A 23,701-nucleotide genomic window follows, 5' to 3' on the forward strand; every position below is an offset into this window, starting at 1 on the left:
ATTGTGTTATTTAAAGCCACATTTTAAACTCTTACTTGTGTATTGTCAGACTTTCATGAAGTGATACTGTAGATTGCAGATAAGTATGTGCTGTATGCATAGCATCAAACACTGCAGATAAAAGAATCTTACAGTTTGTGCACAGTTTGATCTAAGTGCTTTCTTTCTAAGTGGAATGATCTGGATTAACCTTCTGAAACTTCTGGTGTGTGAGGCCTTCACAAGCTTGTGGCAGTGTAATGTATGAGTGGGAAGGGGATGTATTGTGAGGGTATCCTTCCTCTATAAGTAATTAGCAGCTAAGTGCAGAGGTGGGATGCGTGGATAAAGTGTCAAGCCTTCTTAAGAAACTAAACTCTGTATTCTTTTTCAGTGCATGACTTGATGTGTTTAAATATTTTAACAGAGGAGGTTGGATAGATATTTATTGCTGCCTGTTTCTCTAGGAATTCTCATGTTTACATAGATCTAGACCATCTAGTGGTGGCTGACTACTGACCTTCAGGCTGTGGATTCACAGTGGGTGCATATGCAGAGCACTTCACTTGTAGATGCATATAATGAAATACTGCCTTAACCTTGTCCAAGTATTTAACCTTCTATGTGGCATACCTCTTATTTTATATTATACTTGCTAAAGCTTTTGTTTTGATTCTAGGGAAATGAATTGGAAGTGACAATTATGATGCTGGTAGAAGCATTATGTGAGCTTCACTGTCCTGAAGCTATTCAGGGTATTGCTGTCTGGTCTTCTGCAGTGGTTGGGAAGAGTCTTGCCTGGATCAATTCCGTAGCTCAACAAGCAGAAGGGCGGTAAGTTTGCTCAGCTAACTGGGTGGTACAAGCTAGGACACTTTTTCCTTCTTAGGCATAGTCCTGCCTTTTAAAACTGTCAATCAAGGCTACTGTTTTAAGTTCCATGCTAATTAAATTCCTTGTGTCTTTCAGAGATACCTAATGCATCCAGCAATTGTAGATATTACAAGTTCTCCTTTTCACTAAATGCCCAAGATTTGAATAGAATATAAAGAGTGTTCCTAAACTGGGGTTTTTCTTTATCTTTTTTAATACACAGCAATATCATATTCATAATATATTCAGTTGTCCATTGCTTTAAATATTTTCCAATGAAGTTTCTGACCAGTGGCATGATCTGATTTACCTACCACAGTTTGCCAGGAGGAGGACTGCAAGGGAGAGATGCTTTGCAGTTTAGTTCAGCTTTGGAAACGTGGCTTCACATCTAGTGAAGTAGAATCTTTGGCTGCAGATAGCAATAAGTGGGTCAGTGTTCCAGACAGGATAAGCCTTAATTTTAATGTTTTCATTTCCTTAAAGGAATGCACCTTTTCTGCTGTATGAAGTAAAAAAAGGGGCACTTCTCATTATTGACCTGCCATGTAAAAAACTTTGAACCAACCAAAACCCTCATGCTTCATATTTGTAATGATCTTTGTTTCCCCCCCATTTATGAAAGTTTTCTTAAAATAACATGCAGCTTTGTAATCTGTGAGAAGTTTAAGATATGGATTGTTGACCTAGACCCAGTTTTGCAATCCTCTGTTAAATGCTCTGTAGTTAATCAGTATTCAGCTTTACTCATTCAGGCAAAAAAGTGTGACAGTCAAAAGTGAAACTCGTTTATCTCCTTCAGTCTGTACTTAGTTTGCAGTTGTCATTAAAACCTGAATGGAAAAGCTTTTATCCTATGCTATAGGCTGGAAATTCAGCTGCTGAACTTGTATTCTGTGCTAATCCCTTTCTTTTGCTGAAGGTGACACGTGAGCTTTGAGTCTGGTGGTCACAAAACGTTTGAAATGCAATCTGCTTACCAAAACCCAGAAGTGGTTCTGTAAAATACTGACTGAAATATTAAATCATCTTTTAAGGTTTGAAAAAGCAACTGTGGAATACCAGGAGCACCTGTGCTCCATGACAGGAGTGGATTGCTGCATTACAGGCTTTGACAAAAATGTTCTCAAGTTGGCCAATTCAAACAGTGTGAATAATGCCAGCCCAAAGCATTCCTTGAATGGTCAGTATTCATTATTTTCTTTTGAGGAGATATACCATTTTGTAACTGTATGAAGAGAAAATATTCCAATGATGCACACTTAATTCTTAACCTTGAAAACCTGTTTCTGCCTGCAATTCAACCGAACCACTTAATGCCATTGAAACCAATGTTATGTGTAGATAGGAGGCTTTGCAGTACTGAGGTCTAGCTGAATGAAACTAAAAATAATAGGTGAAATATTTTGCCATTTAATAGTCTGAATTATTTTTCCATCATAGCTGGAGGTTTAGCATTTATGACATGGTTGTATCATAAATGCACTAGTTGCTGAGAGTTTTTAACTACTGAGGCTTTGTTGCTGTATTCCGTTTCATCTTTGAAAAGAGACCTCCTTTGTTCCTAATTTAGTTCTCCTGTTTCCCTGCCTTGATGGTTGTTTACTGATGCAGGCTCAGTTTTGAAAAAACTTCCTTTGAAAAGGTTCTGTTTGCTTGTTGTTGTTTGGTTCTCTTTAATAAGACCCCGAAAACATAAGTGGAAGAAGACTACTGTAAATGTTGAAGTGCTTGATTGTTTCTCTTCACAAAAGACAAGGGCAACAAAGTTGGTGAAGGGGTTTGGAACACAAGCCCTATGAGGGGAGGCTGAGGGAGCTGGGGTTGCTTAGCCTGCAGAAGAGGAAGCTCAGGAGAGACCTTCTTGCTGTCTACAACTACCTGAAGGGAGGTTATAGCCAGGTGGGGGTTGGTCTCTTCTCCCAGGCAACTAGCACCAGAACGAGAGGACACAGTCTCAAACTGTGCCAGGGGAGGTTTAGACTGTGGAAGAAGTTCTTCATAGAGTGATTGCCCATTGGAATGGGCTGCCTGGGGAGGTGGTGAAGTTGCCATTTTTGGAGGTGTTTAGGAGGAGACTTGATGGGGTCCTTGGTTGCATGGTTTAGTTGATGAGATGGTGTTGGATGATAGGTTGGACACGATGATCTTGAAGGTCTCTTCCAACCTGGTTTATTCTCTTCTATAGATTAGCAATGCTGTTACTCAAAGGTAGTTTCAAAATATTTAAGCATGACTATCTATTTAAACACATACACTCTTTTTTCATTTCACAGGGGAAACTAGAAAAACTGTTCTGACTAAGCCAAGTGACTCTTCACCTGAAGTGATAAACTACTTGGGTAACAAAGCATGTGAATGTTACATTTCCATTGCTGACTGGGCTGCTGTTCAGGAGTGGCAAAATATGGTCCATGACTTGAAGAAAAGCAATAGTAATACCTCAATCAACCTGAAAGCTGATTTTAACTACATAAAGTAAGGATATAATTAATTTATTCAACAGTGCTTTAGAGGCCAATATCTTAGAAGTGAAATATTGAAGTTCTAGTGATTTTTAGAAAGTATCATTGAGTTAGAGGCATAAATAGAAGAATATTGTATTCTTGGGAGGGGCAAAACTTGGCCATGACATTTACTAGCCATATAGACAAGTAAAGAGGTTACATCTTTCCAAATAGTTACTGTGGCTTTCTGCCTGCTGAGGTATTCAAGTAAAATACCTAGTCACTGAAAGTAAAAGACACTGAGTTTATTCTGCTTTTACTGGCAGAAGGTGTATCCTTTCAGAAACTTCATAGTGAAAAATAAAATGCCTGTCAGTGCTACAGTTCCTTAAAAAGATTGTAATTGATTTGTGAAGTAAAAAAAGTATATGAAGGACATGGTCTTGGCTGCTTAAACTATTGTTTTTTTTTTCCCAATGGAATTTAGAACTGCAGTTTGTGCAGTGAAATTTGTCTGGTTCAGGAAAAAACATTGAATTAGTCCATCAAGTTTTGAAGGTCTTCTCTGTTTGATTAGACAACTTGATTACTTTCCATTTCTCTGCTATTGTGGTGAACATAATAAAATCCTTTTGGCTGAAGTTTCTTGACCTGAAAATAAAAGCGTAGAAGGAGGCTTTCAAATTAAAATCTTGTAGGTCTGAAAAGGTGACTACTTCTGTCAGAGAAAGGGACAATCCTTTTTCTTGTTGTGGTAACTCAGTGTTGTGCATTCCATTAGGAGAGTAAGTCCTTGTTATGAAGGAGCTAGTGTGTCCTTTCCGAGAGTTCATGCATTTGTACACTAAACCCCCCAGTGCTTCTGATAAACATCACCACTGCTTGCTGTACTCTTGCACAGGTCTGATGGATTAAACTGGTTTTGAGTTAGTTTTCATCCACACAATTACTGGGAGTAAGACACTTTATCATCAGAAAATTCTTGTAAGGAGCTCCTGAGAATACATGGCACTTTAAGTGTGCAGCTCATGAGCAGGCTGCAGTGATGAGGATCAAAATAATTCAGTAAAAATGGGAGCTTTCATATGCTGAATACTTTTCTAATGGAGATACTGTAGATAATTCCTTTTTGAAACCTTTCCCTTTTGCCCATCAAGCCTCTTAATCTTTCAGTGCCTTTTTTTGGTGTAGCTCTGTAAAAGTCTAGAATGTCCAAGGTATTTCCTATGGAAAAAAACCCAACAAACCAACAGTTCCATGTGCTGGTTCAGGCTGTTAAACATTGCAGACTTGTAGAATCTGTGACCTGCACAGCGTTCCAGTCTTTCTGGAGTTTTGATCTCATAAACAGAAGAGTTGAGACCATGGCCTCATGAAATTCTGCCCCAGAAATTACTTTCCTGTGCATGTTGGGGAAAAATGTTTTTGGGTTTTCTTTGGTTTTAAACTCTTGCAAAGTCAAACATTACTTCCTGATTGTGGTGGAAGAGCACTCTATATAGTGTGATGATAATATGACCGCCTTGGTCGCTGGAGAGTTTTGTTTTCCTTTGATACTGAGTTTATCCATTTCATGCAGTTCTATTGCCTTTTATTGAGCTATGGGAGAATGGGGATTTTTGATTAGAATTTGTCATAAGAGCTCTGTAGGATTATGAGTTAGGCTTGAGTCATTCTCTTTGGCTGTGTAAGATACTAAGCAACTGGAATGAAGTAAGAAATGTGACTATAAAACTGTAAACGTTGAATTGCAGATCTTTGAGCAGCTTTGAGTCTGGACAACTCACTGAATGCACTGAACAACTAGAATTATTACCAGGAGAAAATATCAACCTACTTGCAGGGGGATCCAAAGAAAAAATAGGTATAAATGCATAAGTTAACATTACTTCAAATACATGAGTAAATATTTCTCCATGTATCTGTCTCTGTCGTTTTCAGACTGAAACTTCTGAATGCAGTTTGCTGTGTTCAGTGGACAGGCCCTAACCTTTTTGAACTGAGCTTCAAAATGATTTGGCAGTGGTCAGTCTAAATGTTGATACAAGTGTTGTTTTCTGAAGTTAATGTGTTTGTTTATAAGTAATCCATCATCAGTTTTTAATATGAATACCTCCATGTATTTTAAAGTTTTCTTTCAAACTTCCTTACTCTCAGAAATGCATTCTCAGACAGTTGATAATATTAGGCAGCTCTGGTTGGTTTCAATTGTTTAATCTCCATGTAGACATGAAGAAGCTCCTTCCTAATATGCTAAGTCCTGATCCAAGAGAACTTCAAAAAGCAGTGGAAGTGCAGCTTTTAAGAAGTTCAGTGTGTTTGGCCACAGCTGTAAACCACCCGGAACAGGAGCAAAAGTGGCAGTCAATCTCCGAGTAAGTTGGAATGTGCTGTGAGTTAAGGCAATATTCTGTGAAAAAAATGTTCTGCTCTGTTAAAAATTCCTTGTTGAAAAGCATGCTCTGATTTGTACTTCAGCAGCTGTGGAAGTTTGCTACCAGTTGTAGCCATTGTGAGTTAAGAGCTTACTGAGGAAAACTAAAGTGACTTTTAAGTTGGAGCTCATGTAGTTCAGGTTTGGAGCACGAGCCCTGTGAGGAGAGGCTGAAGTTGCTTAGCCTGATGAAGAGGAAGATCAGAGGAGACCTTATTGCTGTCTACAACTATCTTAAGGGAGGTTGTAGCCAGATGGGGGTTGGTCTCTTCTCCCTGGCAGCCAGCACCAGAACAAGAGGACACAGTCTCAAGCTGTTCCAGGAGAAGTTTAGGCTGGGTGTTAGGAAGAAGTTCCTCATAGAGAGAGTTGTTAGACATTGGAATGGGCTGCCCAGGGAGGTGGTGGAGTCACCATCACTGGCAGTGTTTAGGAAGAGACTGGATGGGGTGCTTGGTGCCATGGTTTAGTTGATTAGATGGTGTTGGATGATAGGTTGGACTTGATGATTTCAAAGGTTTCTTCCAACCTGGTTAATTCTATTCTTTGAATTGATAAAGTGCTGCTTCTTTCAATTTAATAATTAAGGATCATACTGCAACTCATGTGTGAGACTGCAGGATTTCCCCATGATCTCTTTGAAGATCTTAAATTTGTTTTGGCTTGGGTTCTTATGATATTACTGTTCACTTTTAAAGTCAAGGTAACAAAATTGGCTATCCCGATTCTTCTGTTTCAGAAATGTTATTAAGTACTTAAAGCAAACCTCACGAATTGCTATTGGACCTTTAAGACTTTCAACACTCACAGTGTCTCAGTCTTTACCAGTGTTGAGCACTCTTCAGTTGTATTGTTCTTCTGCTCTGGAAAACACTGTATCCAACAGGCTGACATCAGAGGTATGTCTGTGTTTAAACCCTAAACTGGAGTAATGTCTATCCCCTTGTCATCAAGTAGTGAATATAGAACACATGCTAATTGGTTTGGCCATAGTTAATCATGCTGTAAAAGCCCTTTTTTTTTATCCCAACATGTTTAGTTTTTCTCTTTTAAATTGATATCTCAGTTGGATTCTTTCTATCAATTACACTTACAGTATTTGTAAAGTTTTATTTGTGGTTGCTGTTTGGAGAAGTGTCTATTTCTTCTCTGCATTGTGCCACTTCATTCCTGCAACAGACTTGTAGTTTGCTTTTAAAAGGGACTTCAATATATTGATCAAAACCAAATGACTTCAGCTGTTAAAAACTCAATGCCAAACTTCAACCAACATGAACGAGCTAGTTCTGATTTCTAGTTAATGTTGTTCAGAAAACAACCCTGTTTGATTCTGAGCTGTTCTTACTGTTGTCCTCTCAAAGTGAAGCACATTGTTCTAGAGTTATGTAAAGCATATCTGTGCTGTATTGTTAACAACAGAGTGGCTATTTTGCTCTTGCACTAAAATGCTTTTGCTCTGCACTAAAATGGCCTTTGGTTTTAATACATAGAAATACATTTTAGTGAAGGTGTCTGTCCTTACAACTATGCAACTTCTATGCCTCTTTCAGGACTGTCTTATACCTCTCTTCAATGATGCTTTGAGGTCATGCAAACAGCATGATGTAAGGCCGTGGATGCATGCGCTGAGGTACACAGTGTACCAGAATCAATTGATGGAAAAACTTAAAGGTATACAAGCACTCATTTTAGTGTTATAAAAAATAAACTCAGAATTTGAACCAAAATCTTCTACTGAAGGCTCTCTATTTTTTTTTCTGTTATTTAGATTAATTGGTTTTAAAAGCCAAGTTTTAGTTATTTAGGTGTCTTGCTTTACAGTTCTAGCTCAGTGGCCTTAATTAAGGCCGTAATGTAGACAGTTTTTAAAAGGAAGAAAAGCTGTCCCATAGTACTTGGCAGCTCTGTATTCATTCTTTTAATCACACTTTACTTGCTCATGTCTTCATACTTTTGAGTACTTCAGCACTATTAATGATGGTCGTTTAAAAAACAGTCACAAAAGCCATTTAAATGTGGAGTATGATAGAAGGTACTGGGAGGAAAAACAGACAAGTAGATTTCTTAGTGAAGAAGAATGCTTATAGTGAAAAAATTACTCTTTTGCCTAGCAGATAATCTGTGGATTGGGTTTTTTTTGTTCAGATGGGGTATATAAATGTTGTAGGCAGAAATGAAGTCATGACATTTCTGAAGGAGATGTTCGGAAATAAGAAAGAGCTGAGCAATGTTTTTTTCCCTGAGGGCCACGTACAGAATGTGTCAGGCAGAAATTACTTGTATAACCCAGGTGCAACACTGTTTGTTCAGTGATTTTTGTTTACAATGCCTTGCTTTCTTCTTCAGAACCAACAGTCCCAATTAAAAGCCATCTAATGGAGCTGGGCTTAACAGCAGCGAAATTTGCACGGAAGCGAGGAAATATTGCCCTAGCTACACGGCTGCTCGCCCAGTGCAGCCAAGTTCAGCTGGGGAAAACCACCACTGCACAAGACTTAGTCCAGCACTTTAAAAAACTGTCTGCACCAGGTCAGACAGATGAAAAATGGGGTCCTGAACTTGATATTGAGAAAACAAAATTATTGTACACAGCAGGTAAGTATCTGCTAATTATGGTGTAGATACTTGAGCTTCTTGCCCCTGACCTTGAAGAAATCATAAGAGAGCAGGATCATTGGGAACTGATTACATCCTGTTAGCTGTTGTCTCAGTCTGAAAGTGTTTTCACAAGTCTTTTCTTTCTTGTAATCCTTTTCCTTCAAAAGATAAACAGATTATTGAATCAATATTTTACAAAGAATATCTGAATATAGTGATTCTCAGAGGAGGTATTTTGAATCAAGTTAATGCTCTGTTGAAGATGTGCTTTTCATGATCTGCAGGTCAGTCAACACATGCCATGGAAATGCTGAGTTCTTGTGCCATATCCTTTTGCAAATCTGCCAAAGCTGAATATGCAGTTGCTAAATCAATTCTCACGCTGGCTAAGTGGATTCAAGCAGAATGGAAAGAGATTTCAGGACAGCTGAAACAAGTATATAGAGCTCGACAGCAGCAAAATCATACTGGTCTGTCCACCTTGTCTAAAAACATATATAATTTGATTGATCTCCCAGCTGTTAATACACTAGAAGAAGAATATCCTAGGATTGAAAGTGAATCTACAGGTAGATTTGTTCTCCTCCTTATTATTTTTTTGTTAGTTACTGCTGATTGCACTGAGGGATATTGCTCCATTGCTCATGTATTTCTTTTCCTAATACATATCAAAGCAGTGTGTGATTTGTGCAGTGGGTAGCTATTAACAGTTAAAAACCCCAAACACCTTAATGTGGAAATGTTGTATATCTTCCACAAGTCATGTCCTGAAGAAGAAACTGGAATGCATTTTTAATTTCTGTTGGGGGGTCATGCTTTGCATGCTTTCAGGCCCTGTATTTGCTAAAGCTGGAATCAGATCTTTCAGATTAAGCATTGACAGGGCTTATATTTTGAAGGCTCTGATAAGTGAAAAGCAGTTACCTTAGGTTTTCTCATGATCTTTATACTTAATTTGTCACAAAATGTACTCTAATTCCCAATTTTTGGCAGACTTAAAATGTCAAGATAAAGTTCTTTGCTTAAGCATGGATTTCATAAATTACTTAGTTCCTCTCTGGTGGAGTCAGAACTATTTCAGAGCTGTTAATGGATCATAAAATTGTTTAATTCAAAGAAAATCTTTGACATCATGGAGTCAAACTGTTAACCCAACACTTCCAAGTAAACCCCTAAACCATGTCACCCAGCACCTATATGTCTTAAGTGCCTCCAGGGATGGTGACTCCCAGCATTGCCTTGGGCAGCTGTTCCTGGAACTTGGCAACTGTTTTGGGGAAGAAATTTTTTCTCATGTCCAATTTAATCCTCTCCTGGTAACTTTGAGGCTATTTCCTCTTGCCTTGTCATTTCTTATTTGGGAAAAGAAACCACCACCTACTTCACTGCAACCTCCTTTAAGGGAGTTGTAGAGAGCAATGAGATCTCTCTTCAGCTTCCTTTTTTTCAGGCTAAACAACCCCAGTTCCCTCAGCTGCTCCTCACCAGCCTTATTCTCCAGACCTTCCACCAGCATTTCTTGCCCTTCTCTGGACATGCTCCAGCACCTCATTGTCTTCCTTGTAGTGAGGGGCCCAAAACTGAACCCAATATTAGAGGTGTGACCTCACTAGTACTGAGTACAGGGAGCTGATTACTGGCCTGGACCTGCTGGCGACACTTAAGTAGCAGGTGCTTTCTGACTTGGTGGTGAATACAATAAATACATACACAAATAAGCACAAACACACTGCCCTAGATGCTTCGTAAAAGTGTGCTTTCTGAGGCTCTTTTGAGTTTCTTGCCTTAGTTTCATCTTTCTGTAAAAGAGAAGGCAATTGTAGAGTACAGGCAGTGGTTGTTAGCAACTGAAAACTGGGCTTTGTTTTGCAGCCAGTGTCAGGACTGAAAAGTAATTCTATTTCAGAAAGCTTTACACTCTTGGGTACTAACTTGACTGAAAAAAAAAAAGATATGTTCTAGTGTCACTTTCTATGTTGAATAAGTTAGAGGCAAGTTCTGGATCATAACATACTATTGCTTTTTTTCTCCCATGACAGTAAACATTGGAGTTGGGGAGCCTGACTTCATCTTGGGACAGCTGTATCACTTGTCTTCAGTACAGGCACCTGAAGTGGCAAAGTCTTGGGCAGCCCTGGCTAGTTGGGCTTATAGATGGGGCCGGAAAGTAGTTGATAATGCCAGGTAAATTCTTCCTGCTGTTTACATTTGTGTGGCATAATTAATTTCCTTAAGGTAGACCATAGCTTTGTGTTTAATGGCTACTGATTTTTGTAGTCTGAAGTTGCCCATGAGCAGAAAGCTGAATGTTCTCTTGTTTACTTGCCCTCTGTAAAAAAGAAAAGCAGCGAGTTTAACTCTGAGATAAGGATGAAAGTTTCTTCCTTCAAGAAGTTTTGTATATACAGTCTCAATGGGTTCAGTAGCTCTACAGATACTAAAATATTGAGGATGAATAATTCATTACATGTTACAGTCAGGGAGAAGGTGTTCGTCTGCTGCCCCGGGAGAAATCTGAGGTTCAGAACTTGCTTCCAGACAACATTGCGGAGGAAGATAAAGAGAAGATCTATGGGATTCTGGGGCAGGCAGTGTGTCGTCCAGCTGGGATTCAAGTGAGTGAATATTTGCTTGCTTAAAAAAAATGTTCAACTTCAGTGTGAACTTTTTCTTCCCCTCTACTGATGTGTTAAAGTTCAGACAATACAAGAGTTGTGTGAGAAACCACCTGTTAGCTAAGCGGCATCATAGCTGCTCTATGGAATATGATAGTATCATCAAGTAGTGCGGTTACCTAGACAAAAAGTAGACTAGGAGCTGATACTGCTTGTAGAAATGGTTGGAGGGCTTAAACAAATCCTGTTCTCCCTTTATTTACATTTAGGATGAAGATATGACTCTCCAAATCACAGAGAATGAAGACAATGAAGAAGATGATATGGTGGATGTTATATGGCGTCAGTTATTAACGAGCTGCCCCTGGCTTTCAGATCTTGATGAAAATGCAACAGAAGGGTTAATTAAAGTGTGGAGGAAAGTTGTAGACAGAATCTTCAGTCTCTATAAACTGTCCTGCAGTGCATACTTTACTTTCCTCAAACTCAATGCTGGCCAGGTCAGTGGTGGTGCTGATGAGAAAATCTAGTGACAGACTGCTAAAGGATGATGTGAATTAGATATTTACCTTGGAGTATTTTCTTTCAGGTTCCACTTGATGAAGATGATCCTAGACTGCACTTAAGAAATACCTCTGAGCAAAGCACTGATGATGTTATTGTGATGGCAACACTAAGGCTGTTACGCTTGCTTGTGAAACATGCTGGAGAACTTAGACAGTATTTAGAGCATGGGCTGGAAACGACACCTACTGCTCCTTGGAGAGGTAATTATGTGGTGGGGTCTTTTTCTTAAGCTGCAGTTCAAAATGCAGATCAGAGAAAGATGTGTGGCTCCAGCCAGATGTCTTAAGAGTAGTTGTTTGTCACTACACTACTGGTGCTGATTGCTCAGGCACTTTGCCACAGAAGGCTAGTGAGTTGAAGTGTGGAAGACAGCAGAAAAGGAGGCCAGCTGTTGCAAAGTTGTATTTTCTTTTGAAACATCCAGTTTTGCTAACTTCAACTATTAATGTGACTCTCTTTAATGAATGACAGATAGGATGTGCAAAACTCCATTCCTGGTACTTGACTGAAGGGTTTTTGTATTGCATTTGATGTGACCTGCATTTGAATAGTAGAAGAAAAGAAGCTGTTGCCTGTACTATCAGTTAGTTAAAAGAAGTTTTTCTTGGGGAACTAGACATTTATGCTCTCGCACTGCAAAACCAGCATGCTTTTTAAAGTAAGATGAAATAAAGTTCTGCATCATTTGAAGTGAAGTGAGTTAGCACATTTTCTTCTTGTGTTTCTGCAGGGATTATACCTCAGCTTTTCTCTCGCCTGAACCACCCAGAAGTGTACGTTCGGCAGAGCATTTGCAACTTGCTGTGCCGAGTGGCTCAAGATTCGCCTCATCTCATCCTGTATCCTGCAATAGTGGGGACCATTTCACTTAGCAGTGAATCCCAGACCTCAGGTATGGAGGGGGAAAAAACACATGTTCAGACACACTTAAGCTAGAATCATTTTATGTACTGAATACAATGATACTGAAGAAGTTTGATTTAATTATTTCCCCCCCCCCCCCAATGACTCTGATGCTTTCTATTTTAAGAGTATTGCTCTTATGGGACCTCATTGATACCTTTCATTTGATTTGCCAATATGGCCAATAAGTTTTTTTCAGTTTTATCATTATATACTTTGCCAATGCTTAATGTAGTATGGAGACTTCATGCTAAATGAATTATTTAACCATGTACCTTTGAAGGCCAGAACAATGTAGCTGATACTTTAATATCTGTTTTTTTTAATCCAGGAAACAAGCTTCCATCTGCTATCCCTACCTTGCTGGGTAATATTCAAGGAGAAGAACTGTTGGGTGGTGAATGTGATGGAGGGAGCCTCCCAGCCTCTCAAGAAAGCAGTAAAGATGAAACAAAAGTTGGGTTAAATGAGGATCAAGCAATGATGCAAGATTGTTACAGCAAAATTGTGGAGAAACTCTCTGCTGCGAATCCAACGATGGTATTGCAGGTAAATAACCCAAGGAGCTCTCTGCAAAATACATTATTTGTCTCTCTTGTGGGCAGACCTGCTGGAAGTTTGGTACATCTTCCCTGTAAGGCTGGCATGTTTTTCTTTTGTTCATCTACAAAAAAGTCTGAATCCCAGTAGGCTTAAAAGGCAGCAAGTGTTGGTTTATTTTGTACAGGTTCAAATGCTAGTGGCTGAGCTGCGCAGAGTCACGGTTCTTTGGGATGAACTTTGGTTGGGAGTTTTACTGCAGCAGCATATGTATGTCCTCAGAAGGATTCAGCAGCTGGAAGATGAAGTCAAGAGGGTCCAAAACAACAACACTTTACGGAAGTATGTCCTCGTTGAGTATTATTCAAGTGAGAATGGTAACAAACATTTGTTCTTGGGGAAGCATATGGTCAAATCCATCAGCAGTGTTGCTGCTGCCAAGTTTGTGCTGTCCTAGCTGCTTAGAAGGGCAACAAAGCTTGTGAGGGGTTTGGAGCACAAGCCCTATGAGGAGAGGCTGAGGGAGCTGGGGTTGCTTAGCCTGGAGAAGAGGAGGCTCAGGGGAGACCTTCTTGCTGTCTACAACTACCTGAAGGGAGGTTGTATCCAGGTGGGGGTTGGTCTCTTCTCCTCGGTGGCCAGTACCAGAACAAGAGAACACAGTCTCAAGCTGCACCAGAGGAGGTTTAGGCTGGATGTTAGGAAGAAGTTCTTCACAGAAAGAGTGATTGGCCACTGGAATGCCCTGCCCAGGGAGGTGGTGGCGTCACCACCACAGGAGGTGTTTAGGAAGAGACTGGATGGGGCTCTTGGAGCCATGGTTTAGTTGATTAGATGGTGTTGGGTGATAGGTTGGACTTGATGATCTCAAAGGTCTTTTCCAACCTGGTTTATTCTATTCCTGCAGGCCAGTGGCCTTACTTCAGGAACATCTTGATGACACAGTTAGTACACTGAGCAAAGAGAAACTGCTGCCTACCTGTGAATCCTCATTGAGATTTCCTTAGTAATAAAATGTTAGTACCCAATGTACATTAAGTTGCATATTATGAAATCCTACAGTTCTTCACACGCAAAGTTTTTCTTACAAGTCAGCTGAAATGAGGACAATCATTTAGAGGTGGATGATTTATTTGGAGTAAAAAGAATGCTTAAATCTGTTTTCAAAGTTCAGCAAGTCTCATTCTTTCCTTTTCCTTCTTTCTCCCCACTTCCTCATCTGGGTTCTCCTCTGGATGGGTTTTTGGAAGAGGAAAGCCCTGTACTGGGCAGCTCCCTAGGCTTTTGAGAAGGCTTCTTGAATTCTATCCTTCAGGCTGATAGGGGAAAACAGCTAGTTCCTTAGAGTGGTGTGAGCTCTGAGCTGCTCCTCAGGGTTTCCAGTGGTGAAGTTCAAATGTTCCATCTAAAAAGAAGAAGAAAGTGTGGTTCAGCAGAACATGTTTAATGTGGATTGAAATCCCCTTTTTTTAGTACTGTCATCCTTGAAGACCTCCTTGTAGAGATGTAACAGTTTTCATTAATTCTTAGGTGTCTCATTTGTAGTCTTATTTTAATGCTGTGAACCAAGTGACTTGGTTTTATGGAGTTAAGAGGAAATGTTGCTGTTCTTTCTTCCTAGAGAGGAGAAGATAGCAATCATGCGTGAGAAGCACACAGCTCTCATGAAGCCCATCGTGTTTGCTTTGGAACACGTGCGGAGCATCACTGCAGCTCCTGCAGAAACCCCTCATGAGAAATGGTTTCAGGATAACTATGGAGATGCAATTGAAAATGCACTGGAGAAACTTAAGAATCCTCTGAATCCTGCTAAACCTGGAAGCAGCTGGCTCCCATTTAAAGAGGTACTATATGCACAGACTAAGTACTCCTGATGCTCTTGCTGCACCATGTTTTTGATCCCCTCCTTAGTATTCTTCTGCTTTTCTCTTGCCATACCAAAATTGCAGCATGAAACATTGTCTTCTCTGCAATCACCACAGGCATACTAGACATTGAAGCACAGTAATTTTTGCCTCTGTAACAAGTCCTACTGACTGTCTGGATTATTGCAGTTCTACCCAAAGAAATAATTTGATTCATATCTTGCATCTTCCACTGCCTTGGGTGCTGTCAGTTTTGAGGACAGAGGGCTATTTTGTCCTAAACACTGTCTTTCTGAAACCTCTGTCATTTCAGTTTAGTGGATTTAATTGTTAGCAAGTTGGTACTCTGCTTGTCTAATTCTTGGGCCCTGCAGCAACACTTAACCAACTCTTCCCAAAGATAGCTTGTTTTTTTACTTAAGGATCTGAGGACAAACAAGGTTGTAGCCAGGTGGGGGTTGGTCTCTTCTCCCAGGCAACCAGCACCAGAACAAGAGGACACAGTCTCAAACTGTGCCAGAGGAGGTTTAGGGTGAATGTTACAAAGAAGTTCTTCAGAGAGTGATTTGCCATTGGAATGTGCTGCCCAGCGAGGTGGTGGAGTCGCCATTGCTGGAGGTGTTTAGGAAGAGACTGGATGGGCTGCTGGGTGCCATGGTTTAGTTGATTAGATGGTGTTGGGTGATAGGTTGGACTCAATCTCAAAGGTCTTTTCCAACCTGGTTAATTCTATTTTATTCTAAGACAAAACTACATTAAAGAATAAGAAATATGTTCACTTGGAGATGCAGAGCAATCCTGGTGTTGATTTCAAAAGCCTTGATAGACAGAACCTGGCTGTTGCATGCAGATAGACTTTTATTTTTCTTTAATAGTTTCCCTTTTGCAGAACAAGCAAGCATGCAGATATGTAAACAGGAGGTTGCTGAACACTGCTGCCTTTGACCACAGTTCAGATATATAAAAATGCAAGAGCAGACTGCTTGAGGAGTTTAATTTGATGTGGCTTTGCTGTCTATCACCAGGCAAGGTGTGTTTGCTGCATAAAGGATGGGTTTTAGTTTTTGCTACCTTCGTCCTAAGCTATAAATGGATTAGTAGGGTGCCAAGAATAAAAGGTAGTTCAAAAAGAATCTCCATACTTTCTGGGAGATAACCATTATTAAATCTGTTTGGAGGTAGCTTATTTTTAATGCTAACTTTTAAGTTGAACCTCAGCCTAAACATTTCTTCGGACTAGGTAATGCTAAGCTTGCAGCAGAGAGCACAGAAACGGGCCAGTTACCTTCTGCGGCTTGAGGAGATCAGTCCTTGGTTGGCTGCCATGATGAGCACCGAAATAGCCCTTCCTGGAGAAGTATCTACCAGAGACACAGTCACAATACATAGCGTGGGCAGCACCATCACAATCCTGCCTACCAAAACCAAACCTAAGAAGCTACTTTTTCTGGGTTCAGATGGGAAGAACTATCCCTACCTGTTCAAAGGTATGAAACCAAAGTTTTCTTACACAAGTTTCTGTCTCTTGTTACAAATTAGACTGTGTTAAAGTTGGGAAGTTGCTTGGTTGCAACTTTTTATCTCCATGCATGATATGGCCAAACAGCTGGGGCATGTGCTCCCTCTCTTCCCCACCTCTCACTTCGTTATATGTTTGCAAAGACTTTTCCTTGTGAAGCTTTAGATCCAGGGGTGTTTCAGCTCCCTTATTTTATCAGGGTTGCATCAGAGACAGTGTTCTTCCTGCATACTGATTGGATTAGCAGGACGCACTTTCTAGAAAGTTTATAGTAGCACCCAGAAGAGAGCTTGAGAGACTTTATACCTCCTGAAAGGGAAAGAGCAGGTATGATAGTAGCTATTGCATGTACTGTTCACAGAGAGTGAGCAGTCATGAAGTGGTGATTCTAGTAGGCAAATGCTCTGTAAACATTCAGGTTAGTGCTGAGCAACTCACCTTTTATCTGCATAATTTCTAAAGCTATTTGTAGCCTGAGGTGAAATAGGATTTAAAAGAAATGCTGAATTTTGGGCTTTAAGAGAAGACTATCTGGAAACTAAACTTTAAACACTTATTTCTCACAGGTTTGGAAGACTTACATCTGGATGAAAGGATCATGCAATTCTTATCAATTGTGAACACAATGTTTGCTACTATTAACCGTCAAGAGACACCAAGGTTCCATGCAAGGCACTACTCTGTGACACCTCTGGGAACAAGGTCAGGCTTGATCCAGTGGGTGGATGGAGCTACACCTCTCTTTGGGCTTTACAAGCGGTGGCAGCAGAGGGAAGCAGCTTTACAAGCACAAAAGGTAACAGTTGTTCATGTCAACTGGAGAGCAGCTCAGAAGGGGAACATTCTGATTTGCTTGGCAGTTCTAAGTAATTTAGACCTTAAAATGATTGTTTGGTTCATAATAACACAGAATAGTGCTCTGTATCATATCCTTTGGGATTGCAGCAGTTGTTAATGAAATTGCATGTGTGTGTTGATGTGTATTGCAGTAGGTGACATAAAGATGCTGTTCTGCTATGATAAACTGAGGGGGCAGCTCATTTTTCAACAGAGTTAATCTTGGCTAAAATTGTGTTAGTCCCACCTCTTGTTCTCCCTCATTTAGTTTTAAATACAGGTTTTACAGTTATGCATTTGAAATGTACCTTGATAAGAGTTAGACCAGATCAACAACAAAGTTTATTTAGGCTTTTTTAACTGTTGAATTTTGAAAGAATTCTGAGCTGTGAAAGTCATCCTCAGTAGAGGAGTTGCTATTTCATTCTCCCAGAACCTGAGTTTGGGATACTTTTCTGTGGTAAAAAGTTGCAGTGCATAAACTACCATTTTTACCTCTTCTAGGCTCAGGACTCTTACCAGACTCCTCAGAATCCTGGAATAGTGCCTAGGCCCAGTGAACTCTACTACAGTAAAATTGGACCTGCTTTAAAGGCGGTAGGGCTTAGTCTTGATGTATCACGTCGTGACTGGCCCTTGAATGTCATGAGGGCTGTTCTAGAAGAGTTGATGGAAGCAACTCCTCCAAACCTCCTAGCTAAGGAGCTCTGGTCGTCATGTACGACACCTGATGAATGGTGGAGAGTTACACAGGTCAGTACAGCAAATACCCTCTGGCTCTGAAAGGTTGTGGTCTTAATGGGATGAGGGGCACCAATTGCCAGGGATGTGTTCAAGTGATGGTACTTGTCACTTAGGTGAGCCAGTACTGTTCAAGTGTCCTGGGACAGGGAACATTGGCCATTGTACCATCTGGAATAAAAAATGGGTATACACCTGATGTGTTCCTGTGTGGCCTGCCCTAAGTGGCCCTGCTTTGCAGGGGGTTTGGATTCAATCTCTGGAGGTCTCTTCCAACCCCTAGCACTCTGATAGCTCTACATTTATGATACTAGAAGTATCAGCTTGAGGCATGAAAACTCATGTAAACTATCATCAGACAACAAATAGAAAACAGCTTGAAATGAGTTGGTTTTGATTTGTCTTACATTTAAAATGATGTTTTAAGATGGTAGTCAGTCCAATGTGTTGGCAGAGGATTCCCACAAATAATTTTTTCCTGAAACTCTCTTTAAAGTCGTATGCAAGATCCACTGCAGTTATGTCCATGGTTGGCTACATCATTGGCCTTGGAGACAGACATCTGGATAATGTTCTTATAGATATGACTACAGGAGAAGTTGTCCACATAGATTATAATGTTTGCTTTGAAAAAGGTAATCTAACAAATGCTATATGTTATTCAAATACAAGGCTTCCCTTCTTGTTAATTAAAAGAAACAACTTAATATTTTATCTTGAAGGGAAAAGCCTTCGGGTGCCAGAGAAGGTTCCGTTCCGGATGACTCACAACATTGAAACAGCCCTCGGAGTGACAGGAGTAGAAGGGGTCTTCAGGCTTTCTTGTGAACAGGTAAGTCAGGACATCTGCAGAAAACCAAGGGCTGTCACTTGCCAAATGCTGTCTTAGAAGTCCATTAAACATTCTGTTGCTGATTTATAAAGCTTTCACCTTTCCTGCTGTGATTTAAATCTGACTTATCAACTGCACATTACAGTAGGCATATGAGAGGCGTGAGAATGCCAGATAAATACATCTGCAATTAGCAGTTGCACAACTGCAGTTCACTGGGAAAGGGGACTTGTAGCTTGAGATGTAAAATGTTATGTGTTTCCTGAAGCTTTTGTTGTGAGGTTTTGCTTGCCCCCTTCCTTCATGACTAATCCTTTATAATCATGACAGATAGGCTTTTAAAAAGAAAAATTCTCTGAACACAGGAGAATTTTCTCCCTGAAGTGTCTGTTGCTGGAATCTAGAGGTTGTGTGAAGGCTAGAGTGTAATCTTTTAGTTGTAGTGTTGGTACTACAGGCTAGCTGCATTTGGGCATATGGTGGTGGTGTTCTTGTATTTGTAGCAGCCAGGGACAAATTAGGGATTTCTGTACCTACTCAGGTATGGTGTTTTGCATTCAGAATTCCCCTGTTCTACAAGGGTAACACAAGATCAGAATGAGTCTGTTTAAAACACAATGCAGGTCCTGCATATTATGCGGCGTGGGAGAGAGACTTTGCTCACCTTGCTTGAAGCTTTTGTTTATGATCCTCTGGTGGACTGGACAGCAGGAGGCGAAGCAGGATTTGCTGGAGCTGTCTATGGTGGTGGTGGCCAGCAGGCTGAAAACAAGCAAAGCAAAAGAGAAATGGAAAGAGATATTACACGGAGTCTCTTCTCTTCAAGAGTGGCTGAGATAAAGGTGAGTTTACTACAACAATTTTCTATTTTATAACCAAAGTAGTCATTGCATTTTGGGAGTGGTAGAGGAGGTGATTTAGGAGCAGTTCACAAATTTTATTGAGCCATATCGAGTTTGTATTGAGGGAAATGCTTATATGGAACTTAGAAGTGTTTAGTTTTCACTTTCTGTGTGCTTAGTTAAAAAACATTGTTTTAACCTTTTGCTTGAATCTGTGAGCTAGAGGAATGAAAGTGGAGGTTTAGGGAGCAGTCTAAATTAAGGAGGACTGTTAACCTTTAGCACTTGTAGCATTGGAGGTAGTCCTAGATAAACAGTGTCACTGAAGAGTTAAGTGCTGCCATATGTTACTTATCTGTTTGAATTTAGTGCAGTTCTATGACATCTGTGTCTTGGTTGCAGGTTAACTGGTTTAAGAACAGGGATGAAATGCTTGCTGTGCTGCCAAAATTGGACAGCAGTTTAGAAGAGTATCTGAACCTGCAAGAGCAGTTGACAGATGTAGAAAAGTTACAAGGAAAACTACTGGAGGAGATAGAATTTCTGGAAGGTGCGGAAGGAGTGGATCATCCCTCCCACACGCTTCAGCACAGGTAAAGAGGTGCAAGGAATTCTGTCAAGAATCTCTCACCTCAAAACAGATGGTGGTTTAGTCATGTACTTATGAATTAAATGTGAGAAATGTACATACAAGAAAGATTAATGGGTAGGTAAAAGCTATTCTTAAGGTAAACAAGTCACTGCTTGGACAGGAGAACTACTGAAACCCATTTTCCTACTGAATAATCTGATTGATATCCTATGCTTCATACTCCCCCAACATAACCTGTGCTAGTCTGTTCCACACTTGACCTTCAAGGCAAGACATAGAATGTGCTGAATGTGCTGTCTCATCAGATTAATCCAGATGATACAGCTCTTGATTAAATAGCACAAAAACCTTTTAATCTAGGTTTCTAGTTCTTTAACTTGTTCTTCATGTTTATTTGGAATAGACCAAGTATTTCAGCACTGCATGAATTTATACACATGCAGTATTTTGGAGGAAAACAGCATTTTTTATTAATATAGTTAACACTTTCCTGTAACTGATTAGAATGTGCTCATTTTCTGCTCAACAAGGAGGTTGTGTTGTGTTAATAGATTTTTCAATATATTTAAGTTGGCTGCTTTTTCTTGTAGTACTTACTTGATTCTGTGGCTTTAATAATTCAGGTATTCTGAGCACACACAGTTGCAATCTCAACAGAGAGCTGTCCAGGAGGCAATCCAGGTGAAGCTGAATGAGTTTGAGCAGTGGATAACACACTACCAAACTGCTTTCAGTAATTTAGAGGCCACGCAACTTGCAAGTCTTCTTCAAGAGATTAGCACACAGATGGACCTAGGTATGAAACAGTGTTTGAGTCTTGTTAATGGCTTGAGATAGAGTTCAACATCAGGAGGCATTATGAATATCCTCTAACTGATAGACAAGGTCATCTATATAAGAAATGAAAAGCAAATTAACTCCTCAGAGCATGATTTAGAGCATTTCAAGGTTTCTGTGCCGAGCTGTCTGAAGGAACTTGTTTGTAGTAGCTGGGTTTAAGATTATTTTCTTAACCTTGTGCTTGAAACTCTCAGTATGAATTCTGTGTTTCCTTTAGCATAAGTAAAAAAAGAGCATTTTTGAAAAGATGTTAATGCTTAGTATTTGCTTGCCATAAATTGTGTACTTCAGAGATGCACCTTAGTTTTTAATCATTTTCCCTAAAAAAGGTCCTCCAAGTTACGTACCAGCAACGGCGTTTCTGCAGAATGCAGGCCAGGCACATCTCATCAGTCAGTGTGAGCAACTGGAAGGAGAAGTTGGTGCTCTTCTCCAGCAGAGAAGATCTGTCTTACGTGGTTGTCTTGAGCAGCTGCACAACTATGCAACAGTAGCTCTTCAGTATCCAAAAGCTGTGTTTCAGAAGCACCGGATAGAGCAGTGGAAAACCTGGATGGAAGATCTCATCTGTAACATGACAATAGAACGTTGTCAGGATATCTTTAGGAAGTAAGTTGACAGAATGTTGCTTTGTTTGAAAAATCTAGTTCTCAAGGCACTTCAGGATTTTAATTTCCTAATTAGAATAATTACTTTTGCAAAGACTGATCTAATTACATAAAAAGACAAGTAGTTACAAAAGTTTGGAGAAAGAAGACGAACATCTGATACAGAAATACTGTTTCAGAGTTTAGTCTGTAGCACAAAAAAAACCCCAAGTAACACTGGCTTGCAATGAACAATTGAAGAACCAGGCTTGGAGTTTAGGGTAGTGATATTTAGGGTTTTTTAGAAAGTTCTAGTATTTAAAAATAACTTGAGTCACTATTTCTTGAAATGAAAGCAGATTCTCAAGCAGTTCTGTTCTCATTTTCTCCCAAAGCCAGGCAATTTCAGTATTATTACTTGGTTGGCTTACAACATCTAGGTTATTTTCAAGCTGTGCCAGGGTAGGTTTGGGCTGGATGTGAGGAGAAAGTTCTTCCCAGAAAGAGTAATTTGCCATTGGTATGTGCTGCCCAGGGAGGTGGTGGAGTCACCATCCCTGGAGGTGTTCAAAAAAGAATTGGTCGTGGCACTTGGAGCCACAGTTTAGTTGTCATGAGGTGTTAGGTACTAGGTGTTAGGTATTAGGTTTGGACTTGATGACCTCTGAGGTCTTTTCCAACCTGATTGATTCTGTGATTTGCATGAAAACCTTCCTATTTCTCATGTTCTACACATTCTTTGCCTCAAGGACTACTGATTGTCTTCTGTCCTTGCAAACAGGTGTGAAATATGGTGCATTCTAGGACTTTATGAAAGCATCTTTAGTTTAGCCATCAATTGCTGTGATACTCAGTTGATACGGTGTAGGTGATGTAGGAACTCTTCAAATGCAGAGCATTACTCTTACCCACAAAGCAGGATGCAATTTGCTAGAGAAGGGAGATTTTCTCATTGCCTACTTCTGCTTTACAGGTATGAAATGCAGTATGCTCCCCAGCCACCCCCAAGCGTGTGCCAGTTCATAACGGCTACAGAAATGACTCTGCAGCGCTATGCGGCAGATATAAACAGCAGGCTGATCAGGCAGGTGGAGCGCTTGAAGCAGGAGGCAGTTACTGTGCCTGTTTGTGAAGAGCAGCTGAAAGAAATCGAACGCTGCATAAAGGTTTTCCTTCATGAAAATGGAGAGGAGGGCTCCCTGAGCTTAGCCAGCGTGATCATCTCTGCGCTGTGCACGCTGACGAGGTGAGTTGCCGCTGTGACGCTTGGTGGTTGCGTGGAGCGCGCAGTAGCAGGCGGCTTGACTAAGTGTCCTAACTTACCTAGGCGAAATCTGATGATGGAAGGTGCAGCATCTAGTGCTGGAGAGCAGCTGGTTGATTTGACTTCAAGAGATGGAGCCTGGTTCTTGGAGGAGCTTTGCAGCATGAGTGGGAATGTTACATGCCTTGTGCAGTTGCTGAAGCAGTGTCATCTTGTACCCCAGGACCTGGATATTCCTAACCCAATCGAAGCGTCGGAAGCTGTTCACTTAGCGAATGGAGTCTATATTTCACTTCAGGTGATACTTGCTCTTACTTTCTCTTTACTCATCCTCCACCTTCTAAGGCTTCAGCTAAGCCATTCTTCCTTAAACAGCTCTATGCTTGTTTGTCATGCTGGGAAGGTTTGTTTTTTTTTATGGTGGTTAGTCTTGATTGTTGTAGTTGGCTGAGCTGAGCACACATTTGCCACTACCAGTTAAGTTTTTATTTGTTGAAAGAAACCATTTTGATCTGTACATCATAAAATTGTAAAAACTGCTGTCAAGTAGGTAACCATGAGAGAAGTTAACACCATATTGATAGGCATACCAGCGTTCTGTCTTGCTTTCACTCATTTGTTCTGTTGCTGACAATTCAGAACACTTTCCAAACTGTTCAGTCTGTGCTTTTTCTGATCTTTGTTCCTGCTGAGCATTAATTTATGCTCACCTGAAACCAGTAGTTTGAAACAAATTCTCTAAACTGATTTTACAGGCCCCAAGAAGGAGAAAAAAGCATTTCTAATTTTGAGCTTTAGAAATGTTTCTACTTTAATAAGCAAAGAT

The 23,701-nt window shown here is 40.2% G+C and overlaps 1 protein-coding gene across 2 annotated transcripts in view; it reads left to right on the plus strand.

Annotated features, from left to right (window-relative positions):
* The window catches only part of SMG1 (SMG1 nonsense mediated mRNA decay associated PI3K related kinase), a 67,893-nt gene that overhangs the window by 33,084 nt on the left and 11,108 nt on the right, over positions 1–23,701 (plus strand). For both annotated transcript variants that reach the window (XM_068146845.1, XM_068146846.1), the window contains 28 exons: positions 659–813; positions 1,890–2,035; positions 3,129–3,330; positions 5,054–5,163; positions 5,527–5,674; positions 6,473–6,632; positions 7,284–7,404; positions 8,080–8,328; positions 8,616–8,900; positions 10,371–10,515; positions 10,808–10,946; positions 11,216–11,446; positions 11,536–11,713; positions 12,244–12,405; positions 12,748–12,965; positions 13,144–13,298; positions 14,578–14,800; positions 16,062–16,308; positions 16,907–17,136; positions 17,682–17,930; positions 18,415–18,553; positions 18,641–18,750; positions 19,374–19,592; positions 19,995–20,185; positions 20,808–20,980; positions 21,354–21,633; positions 22,585–22,857; positions 22,939–23,173. In XM_068146845.1, coding sequence (XP_068002946.1) covers positions 659–813; positions 1,890–2,035; positions 3,129–3,330; positions 5,054–5,163; positions 5,527–5,674; positions 6,473–6,632; positions 7,284–7,404; positions 8,080–8,328; positions 8,616–8,900; positions 10,371–10,515; positions 10,808–10,946; positions 11,216–11,446; positions 11,536–11,713; positions 12,244–12,405; positions 12,748–12,965; positions 13,144–13,298; positions 14,578–14,800; positions 16,062–16,308; positions 16,907–17,136; positions 17,682–17,930; positions 18,415–18,553; positions 18,641–18,750; positions 19,374–19,592; positions 19,995–20,185; positions 20,808–20,980; positions 21,354–21,633; positions 22,585–22,857; positions 22,939–23,173 — 5,373 coding nt within the window. The remainder of the gene's footprint in view (positions 1–658; positions 814–1,889; positions 2,036–3,128; positions 3,331–5,053; positions 5,164–5,526; positions 5,675–6,472; positions 6,633–7,283; positions 7,405–8,079; positions 8,329–8,615; positions 8,901–10,370; positions 10,516–10,807; positions 10,947–11,215; positions 11,447–11,535; positions 11,714–12,243; positions 12,406–12,747; positions 12,966–13,143; positions 13,299–14,577; positions 14,801–16,061; positions 16,309–16,906; positions 17,137–17,681; positions 17,931–18,414; positions 18,554–18,640; positions 18,751–19,373; positions 19,593–19,994; positions 20,186–20,807; positions 20,981–21,353; positions 21,634–22,584; positions 22,858–22,938; positions 23,174–23,701) is intronic.

The sequence above is a fragment of the Melanerpes formicivorus genome, unplaced genomic scaffold, assembly GCF_026170545.1.
Source record: "Melanerpes formicivorus ecotype bairdi unplaced genomic scaffold, bMelFor1.0.p_v2 SCAF_14, whole genome shotgun sequence".
NCBI classification, from domain to species: Eukaryota; Metazoa; Chordata; class Aves; order Piciformes; family Picidae; genus Melanerpes; species Melanerpes formicivorus.